This window comes from Alligator sinensis, unplaced genomic scaffold (genome assembly GCF_000455745.1).
Source record: "Alligator sinensis unplaced genomic scaffold, ASM45574v1 scaffold505_1, whole genome shotgun sequence".
NCBI lineage: Eukaryota > Metazoa > Chordata > Crocodylia > Alligatoridae > Alligator > Alligator sinensis.
This window is the reverse complement of record NW_005841940.1, coordinates 469,971-480,008: the sequence shown is the minus strand read 5'-3', so window position 1 is coordinate 480,008 and position 10,038 is coordinate 469,971. Positions and strand designations below refer to the sequence as shown.

Here is a 10,038-nt window from a genome sequence, read left to right as displayed (position 1 = left end):
CCCCGCCCCCGGCACCGGGCCCTGGATGGACCCCGCTCAGCTCACGAGGGGCAGCCGCCGCCGGGCCCGGGCCTCCCTCCCCGCTACGGCCTCCGGGCCTGGGCTCCCCTCTTCTCCCCTGGAGGCGGAGGGGGCTGGGGGCGCGGCCCGGCCAGGCCCGCCGAAGGGGTCCCGCGGGGCTGAACCCCTCAGCCGTGGCCTCCCGGTTAAAACTCCCCAAACAAGCCCCCGGGGGGGAGGCGCCGCTCCGCGCGCAGCGGGCGGGGTGGGTTGAGGGCCCTTAGAGCCGGGCGGTGTTCAGCGGGGCGCGGGGAATGGCCAGGAGGATCATGTCTGCTTCGGCCCATGTTCCCCGCGAGGACTCTGCCTCGAGCCTGTGAATCACCTTGAGCAGCGGAGTGTCTTTCAGAGGGGCAGCCCGGCTGCATGGGAAGGCATCCAGCAAGGCATCTTAAGTCAGTCATTCCAGAGGTAACATTGTGCATGCTCTTTCTGCTGTTGTTTTGTCTCGCTTCAGCTTCCAGCCCCTGGACCTTCTTATTTTTTTCAGTTAAATAAAATTACACGCCATAAAGTAAATTAAGTAGTCATATAGCACTGGAACATTCCCTGGTAGGGGCTTTGACGCCACATTCAAATTGCCTCTTAATTTGCTGTTTGATAAAACAAATAGATACATCTTTTTACATTATCTCATTGGATAAATGTTTGGCAGACCTCGAGTTGTTCTTGTACCTCTTGTCTGAACACTTCCTTATTTGTCAACGTCTTTTTCACAGATGGGCACCGGAATTGAACACATGTATCTTGCTATTGCTGTATGTAGAGGTGGCAGTACATCCTCCTTGTCCCATCTGATATTCTTCTGCATAAACTTCCAAAGATCACATCACTCTGCAATAAAGTATTGCATTGGAAAATTATATTCACTTGTTTATCCCCCATGATCCCAAAGTCTTTACATAGCGAGTACATTCAAAGGTGCAGTCTCCCATCTTGTAAGTGTGGCCTATTGGTCTATGACCATGCATCTGATTTTATTAAAATGTGTGAATGTGTTTTGTTCAACTGAGCCCATATTCCCAAGCAGTCCAGGTCAGCCTGTATAATTGAACCTGTTGTCATCATTATTCACCATTTTTTGTGTCATCTGCAAACTTTCTCAGGAATTATTTTATATTTTTCTAGGCCATTGATAAAAAATTTGAATAGCTTTGGACCAAGTACAAATCCCTTCAGGACCCCATTAATAACACCTCCAGTGGATTATGAGACTTTATTTATAATTGCTTTTTTGCAATCTATATGCTAATGCTAGCCAGTTTAAATCCTTTAATAGGGGCTACACAGATTTTGTATAGTGCTAATTTTTGTTATCAGAATGTCATGCAGAACTAAATGAAATGCCTTGTAGAAAGAATTCCATTATGCTAACACTTAATTTTACCAACCACTTTTTTAATTTAAAAATAATTTTGACATAAACCTATTTTCCATAAAAACACGGTGATTGTCATTAATTACGCTATATCCATTAATTCTGTATTGATTGTATCCCATATCGGCCTTTCCATGATTTTGCCAGGGGCTGATAGCAGGCTAACAAGCCTGTGGTTTCCTTTTTAAACATTGGCATGATGCTAATTTTTCCCCTGGTGCTCTGGAATTTCTCCAATTATTCAAAATCTGTTAAGAATTAGTAATAGTGTTTCAGAATGCTCCTCAGATAATTCTTATAATACTGTTTGGTGCAGAATTTAAAATGGTTGACTGCAGTAGTTGTTTAACATTCTCTTGCCACTGCTGAAATAGGACAGGGGTCAGCGACCTATGGCTTGTGGTCCAGATCCAGCCTGCAGAACCATTGGATCTGGCCTGTGGATGTATAGGCAGCTAGAAAAGTTTGCCTGTACCTGAAAAGGAAGTATTTAATTATCACTGTATGGTATGAATAATTGTGCTGCTTCTTTCTAAATGCAGAACATAAAAAACCCAAAGTATTAAATAAATATTTACATCAGGATGACAGTGTTATATTTATCAAGTATTAGATCTGGCTATTACTAAGTTTGCCTTTGTTCCTAATATGTTTGTAAAATACTTTCTTGTTGTTCCTAATTCTAGTGGCCCTAATTTTATTTATTGATGCCTTTATGACAAAGGCTGGCTCTGGGAGATCTAGGAGGAAACCCAGCAAGACTCAACAAAGACAGTAAGAAGATGGTTTTGTGTACTGGAAATAATAAGAAAAATGTGCGTGCAGGTTTGGGCTTGATATGATTTGAGAAATACAGGAGGATAAAAATGGGCAAGATAACTGTGTTTTTTTTTAATGTGAGCTAATCTGTTGCCAGCTAGTATGAAACAGCTAGAATATCCCTCACTAGCCTGGCTGTATTTTGATCAAATGCTTGTCACTGCACTCGTTGTGTCAGTATGGTCATTTATAAGTATTTTAATATTGCTAAATAGTATACTTTTAGTATTTTGGTGTTTAAAGCAGTGGGGGCCAACCTTTTTGCCCAGCATGCCACAAAATTAGCCCCATACCCTCCCCCACACACCTCTCTGATCCCCTTCCTCTGCCCAATCTCTCGGTTTGCTTTCTGCTTTGTGCTTTCTGCTGTGTGTCTGCTGCTGTACTGCATGTCCCCTCCTTGATCTGCCATGTGCTGCAGGTTGGCCACCCCTGATTTAACTGTATAACTCAAGGTGGGGGAGAGGATTATTTGGGCTGGAGGGTCACTTACAGAGTTTTAGTGAGCTTTTGCAGGATGGGAGGAGGAATTGATCCTATTTGGCCCTGACCCAAACCCATTGTCAGGGATGCCAGAGTGGGTGGGCAAGTGTTGGGGTCTCCATAGACACCAGCCAGGACCCCTGTGGGAAGGGCATGCTCAGCTGGATGAATGGGATGGGGCACCAGGCAGGTGGGAAGCAGTGTCCAGGAGTGGGATGGCGGGCAGGGGCAGAGCCATGAACATGGGGCAGTGACAGCGCAGGGCCATGGCCTGGAGCAGAGCTGGGGAATGGATTGCAGCTCTGCATCGGGCTTCAGTCCCATGTTGTCACCGCCCCACAATCCCAGCCCTCCTCTACCTCAAGTCCTACTCCTGAATGCCATGCTCCACCCATAGCCCCATCCCATCTGCCTAACCAACCATGCTCTGTCCACAGAGATCCCAGCTGGTCTCCTTGGAGACCGCCCCCCACTCCCCTTACCTCCTCCATCTGGCCTCCCCAGCGGTGGGTGCAGGGCAGATGGGCCAGGGTGCCTGGGCAGCAGGGCCTGATCCAGTGTCAGCAGCGACACTAGCAGCAGCAGCTAGAAGGAGCTGCTGCCTCTGAAGATGCTGGGAAGTTGAGTCAAGCCACCGTGCTGCCTCAGCCCTGCTGTGTGCCTGGGGATGGTGGGACTGGCTATATGAGCCATGGCCTCAGTTGCCCACCGCAGGCCAGACAGAATTCCTTGGCAGGCCAGATTGGGCCTGCGGGCCATATTTTGCCCACCCCTGGTATAACTGCTATTGGCTTTTGGATTTAGTAAAGGAATTTTAGTTGAATCACTGACATGGTTAATTGAATTTCAGCAGTACTGAACTTACAAAAATTAACCATTCAACAGCCTGCAGTCCCTTCAGCAGTTACAACAATATTTGGAGATATCCATAGATAAGAAGTGAATATAAGAAGTGACAGGCAGAGATAATTAGGTTTGCCGGTTACAAACAGATTTCTGAGAATGTCTTAAAATGGCTCACTGAAGAAAAACAGATGATTGCAGAAACACCGGTATATGAGATGCAAGGGTTTTAAATAATCATTTTTAAAAATCAAAGGTTTGCTTGTTCAGCTCCATTCTCTGAGTACAGCTGCAGAAGAAAGCAGAACTTGAAAAACAAAACGTAGAATACCATAAAAGGTGAAGATAATAGCATAGGGAAGGGCTCATTAAAAGAAAATGAGTCGTGAATAAAGAATGTCATCAGATTAAAATCACAGATGGTACTGGTTTGACAAGCAAGTGCTCTGGGGCAGAGTCCTTTTGCAACAGGTGTGTGTACACTTAGCCTAATGAATGCAAGATTACTTGTGAGATTTCTAGGCACTACCATAAAAGGTAATAATATCAGTAGAATAATAATTTTAATTTATAATAAGAATATATATATTTTTTACATAGAATTGAAAAAAGCTCCCTCTCTGAGAAATGCATGAGGGCATGCACTTCAGAACATCCAGTACAATTCTATCTTACAGGAAGAAATTTTCATCTGATATAAATTAATATAACTCCATTGACCTCAGTGGAACTATTTCAGTTTATATCAGCTGAAACTATCACATAATCTTAACAAACCAAATTTTATTACATTGTTGTAAACACCATTTTTGGGGGGCAAAGATCTTGTTGACTGCAACCATTTTGTTCTCCTGTGGAGTTATTCCAATAGCATGTATTCTATGTACTCTGCTGGCCTGAGAAGTGCAAATAAGTAATAGAAACTGTATTATTATAATAGCAGATACGATTCTGAATATACACAAGCTTGAATCTGTTCCCTAAAACCTTGCCCTTTTTACAAAGTAAAATTACACCTGTTCATGTTCTAGATTTTTATACAAGTAGTATCAGAATACTTTAAAGGTTAAGGTACTGGCACAGGGGTGGGAAAAGTCTGGCCTGTGGCAGACTCCAGGGATTCTAAGGAAACCAGCCTCAGCAGCACTAGCAGGGTATGTGGCTGGATGGAGTGCTGCTCCGGGGCTGGGATCTTGGGGTGCTGATAGTGTGGTCCAGACCCAGGGCAGAGCTGCAATCCATGGCCTGCATGTCATGGCAGCACCACCACTGCTGTAGTGTCCATGGAAACCAGCTACAGCAACATGGGCAGGGGCGGCTGGAAAAGGAGTCCGGCCACCAGCCAGAGCTGCCATTTTGCCCACCGCTGTACTAGCATCCATCAGTTCCTATTTAGGTTGTTGCTGAAGTTCATCTTGTTAAAGTGTCCAGATTTTCACAGAAGTTGCTGTGTGCTGAGCCTATTTGAAGATGTAACCCCTTCATGTAGGTACCTACCTACCTGGGAGCTGAGATTTATCAAGATCTTCTGTATCTTCTAAGCCCTTTTGCAATTCTGCTCCTAAGACTAAGAAAATATCATGCAACATGAAGCTGGGTAAAGGATATGTTAAATGGGAAGATATCATATGTAGATCAGGGAAAATATCTTGTGTTTAAAGAGACAGCATAGTCTGCAGTTACAGCACCAGATGGGAAGTAAAGAAAATACAGCTTTTATTCTAAGGTCTCCCACTTCCTCCATTCCTTTATCTGTAAATTGTGGATAATTTAACCTTTTTTTTATTAAGTATTTTGAGATTCATGGATGAAAGTTTTATATAACCACTAAAGCTCTGATTCTCAACTGTATTTATGTATCTATTTAGAAATATGGGACTATTTAGAAAAGCTGGACATTATAAGTCCATGGGGCCAGATGGGATGCACCAGAGGGTACTGAGGGAGCTGGCTGATGAGATTGGAGAGCCATTGGCCATCATCTTTGAAAACTCATAGCTATCAGGACAGAAGTCCTGGATGACTGGAGAAGGGCAAACATAGTGCTTATGTTTAAGCAAGGGAAAAAGGAGGATCCAGGAACTACAGACCAGTCAGCCTCACCTCAGTCCCTGGAAAAATCATGCAGCAGATCCTCAAGGAATACATATCTAAGGATTTGGAGGAGAAGAAGGTGATTACTGATTAGGAATAGTCAGCATGGATTCACCAAGGGCAAGTCATGCCTGACCAACCTGATTGTCTTCTATGATGAGGTGACTGGCTCTGTGGATGTGGGGAGATCAATATGTGATATACCTTGATTTTAGCAAGGCTTTTGTTACGGTCTCCCACAATATTCTTGCAGGCAAGCTAAGGATGTACGGGCTGGATGAATGGACTGTAAGGTGGACAGAAAACTGGCTGGAGCATTGGACTCCAAGGATAGTAATTAATGGCTTGATGCCTAGCTGACAGCCAGTATCAAGTGGAATGCCTCAGGGGTTAGTCCTTGGGCTAGTTTTGTTCAGTGTCTTCATCAATGACCTGGAAGACAGCATAGAGTGCACCCTCAGCAAGTTTGCAGATCACACCAAGCTGGGGGGAGTAGCAGATACACTGGAACTGGAGGGTAGAGCTAGCTAGGATTTAGAGAGACCTAGACAAATTGGAGGATTGGGCCAAAACCAATCTCATGAGGTTCAACAATGACAAGTGCAAAGTGCTGCACTTAGGATGGAATCATCCCATGCAACAGGGGGGCTGACTGGCTGGGCAGCAGCTCTGCGGAAAAGGACCTGGGGGTTACAGTGGACAATAAGCTGAATAGAGCCAGCCATGTGCCCTTGTTGTGAAGAAGGCCAGTGACATACTGGGCTGCATTAGTAAGAGTGTTGCCAGCAGGTCAAGGGAAGTTATTATTCCCCTCTCTTTGGCACTGGTGAGACCACATCTGGACTACTGTGTTCAGGCTTGGGCCCCCGACTCCAGAAAGGATGTGGACAAATTGGAAAGAGTCCAGTGGAGGGCAACAAGATTGATTGCAACTGCAAGACTTCTCCAGTAATCTCTCGTAGTTGAGGATGATTGTCTTCCATGATTATCTTATCTGTGTCTAAAAATGGCTGACGAGGCCTATCTGGGATTGACAGACTCTACTGAAACTCAGACATGTTTCCATGTATGGTGTGTGGCACTGGATTCTTGATTTGGTCCATGACACAGTTTCTCCTGCTCCTGCTTTTCTATTTCCTGTTGTTGTCATGAGGTTTCAAAGTACCGAGATCCCTGCAGCAGACACTGCCCCTGAGCAATAATATCCCATGAGTTAATGTTGTTGCATCTTTTTAAGTTGGCCTTGAGGACATCCCTGAAGCACTTTCTCTGCCCTCCCCTTGCATGTATGCCATGGCTGAGCTGGAAGAATAAACTTACTTTGGGAGTCTGGAGTCAGATAGGAGTTGGAGTAACTAAAATAAGAGAGGGCATCTTTAAGAATATAGTATGCAGAGAGATTGAAAAGATTAGAACTATTAGGAAGAAAACTGTGAAGGGAACCTGTCTGTTATACAAAATAGTGAAAAAGGAATGGAAAATGGGTGCCTCTTTTCACTCGTTCTCATATATTATAAAGAATCAAATTTCTTTATCTGTCTCCTGCCAGTCTGCCACAGCCTTGCTATAGAAGGATTTAATCTGTGTGAAAGAAGTACTTTTAATATTAGTACTGGGAAGGACTGAATGCTATAAGAGAGTGTTCTGAGAATTAATCCATTGTAGACAAATGGATTTAGGAATGAGTTAATTAGGTAGTGGACAGATATAAACCATAAAAAGCGGTTGTATGTTTGGTTTCTGATAAGATGGGAAACAATGGCAAATGCAGAACCTTGTAATGAAAACCTTTTATTACCCTAACCTACAGCCTCACTTATGTAATTCAGCTTCCCTGTCCATTCTGGGCCTTGCCTCTCAGCTGATACTATATATAGCTTTAAAAAATATTGTGACCAGAGAAAGAAGCCAACTCTGACAGTGTTTTTGTGCTATAGCCACTTCTAAGCTATAGACTAGACATAATCAACATTTTATCTAACATAAGGTCACTAACCAGCTGTCACAGGAATATAAATTTTAGTATTAACCAGAGCTGGACTGAAATTAGCAAACAAACCATGGAGACTCTATACCCTATTCTTAACAGTTTTCTGAGCCATCAAGTCCCCATGGGCATTCTGTGTGAAAGAAGCATACAGCAAAGACATGAGGGAAAACATAAGTAGGAACTGAGTATTAATGTGGCTTGATAATAGTGGAGCATAACAGTAGTTATAACTAGAAAAGCAGGCCTGCTGGGTACATTTTGCATTTATGTCATGACTTGGAAATAGGATTGGACCTTGTCTGTTTAATACATATATATTGGTTTAAGAGGAAAGATTTTTCTCATTTATGATTGAGGGGTTTACAAAAAGTGATTTGTTACATAAACAGACCGCATTATCAGGATGGGTCCCTAATAAAAATGACCAAACTAAATTATGCAACATAAATAAGATGTAGGCAAGTTCAAGGAAACACTATTTATACCACCGATCTTAGGAGGCCTACAAAAACTGTTTGCAAAGTTTCGTAAGATGGGGCAAAGACAAATATTTCTTTATTGGGGTAGTCGTATAAACACCTTTCACATTAAGAAGTTTCCTGAAGTCACAGATAGTAAAACTGAAGTTTACCAATAACAAAACAAAATCCACAGCCACTCAGAGCTTCTCATCATTATGCTCCCCATCAACAAGTCTTTTGGGACTTCATAACCCAGCAGGTTCCATCCATCAGAGGGCGGTGATGTGCCACCCTAGCCTGCCTTCTGCTTCATAGAAATACATGACCTTTAATAGAAAATCTGTTAACATGCTGACTTATGCACACAGACAGTCTGAGATAACAGAAGTAAAAGACCTGATTTTGCTACTCTTATGTTGAATAGTATTTTACTAGGTAAGTTTATTTTCTTTGCTTGGATAGCTAGGTGCCTTTTACTGATATGCAGTGGGCTACAGCTTCATCCCAAATTGAATTGACATTAGCAGTGAGCTTTTGACAATATAATACATCTGAGACAGGCAAAGCAACCATCAGGTCTCAATCAAGTCAGCAAAAAAAAAATCTGGCTGATCTGGTATTAATGGCGAGCTTTGCACAGCAGGAAAAGATCCATCCCTGTGAACCATGTATCTGAAGCATGCCTGCCATCATTTGATCAACACCACAAATCCACAAGCCTGGCAGTGTGCCATATATCTCCATTACATACAGTCATACCAATTTGTACCCAACAAACATAGTACTTCATGCAATTTTTCAAGCCAGAGTCATTTTTCAGCAGTGTCCACATTTTAGATCGACAAAACAGGTTAGACACAGGTTTATTAGATGCTGATTTTTGTGCCAGCTCAGTTTACACTGGTACTACACCTTCAGCAGCGCATTGCAGTCGCAGCAAGGGCAATGGAGCCGTCTCAGGGTTGCAGACTGACAAGTTATGGGAGAGGCCCCCCTCTTGGGTTTTGTTCACTTTGGGGGCACTTGTAAGTACTTTGGGTGGTTTTGCTCCATTTTGTCCTTTTTCTGTGTTGCTCTCACCTAGAATCACTTACGTTACCGTGACTGAAAGCACCAACGCTTGGAGCAGCGGTTCTTGAGCTTACGGGACTTGAGGCCCCCTCCAAAGCTTCTGTGAATGGAGTGGCAGCCAATTTCAAAAACTAATTTCTAGATGTCGGTGCTCCCGTCCAGGCAGTGGGGATGGAGGATTGTCCAGACAGGGACAAACCTGATCCTGCGTTTATCTGCTTATCTCCTCGTGGCCCCCCTTCACAAGCTCTGGCGGGGTCCCCGGGCGCCCCGCTGCCTCAGCGGTTTGTTGCTGCAGCTTTAAGCGCCACGAAAGATGAAACTCGCTCTCGCTCGCCTCGACCCTGCAGCTGCGATACAGGAACCAGGGCGCAGCGGGCTCCGCTGCAGGGGAAGCGCCTCGGAGCCCCAGAGCAGGACACATTCCCACCCGTCCGAGCGCGAGCGGCTCCAGCCGCGACGTGTAGCAGCGCGCGCAAGCGCAATAGGGTGCGTGTAGGCCTAAGGGCCATAATAGGCGTGTGCGCATGCGCGGAGACGCAGGCGCAGAGCATGGTGCAGGCGCAGTGGGGCTGGCGGGGTTGCTGGCGCCTCTTCCCCTTTAAGCGGGTTGTTTAGTGTCCTCCGTCAGGCGGCGGTGGGGCCTGGCGGGCTGGGCTGCCTCAGCGCTGCAGTCTCCCGCGCGAGCAGCATGGCGGGCTGGGGCCGGGACGGGGACGTGGCCTTCGGGACCGGGCCCGGCGCCTCGGGCCGCGGCGGCGCCAGCGACGGGCGCATCTACGTGGGGAACCTGCCGGCCGACGTGCGCGAGCGGGACCTGGCCGAGCTCTTCTACAAGC

At 45.1% G+C, this 10,038-nt stretch overlaps 1 protein-coding gene across 1 annotated transcript in view; it reads left to right on the top strand.

The window, feature by feature from the left end:
* Positions 1-13: 13 nt before the first annotated feature.
* Positions 14-10,038, top strand: part of SRSF9 (serine and arginine rich splicing factor 9) — a 15,862-nt gene continuing 5,837 nt past the window's right edge. The window contains 4 exon segments of the mRNA XM_025199315.1: positions 14-471; positions 780-836; positions 839-998; positions 2,125-2,212. Coding sequence (XP_025055100.1) covers positions 427-471; positions 780-836; positions 839-998; positions 2,125-2,212 — 350 coding nt within the window. The 5' untranslated portion in view covers positions 14-426.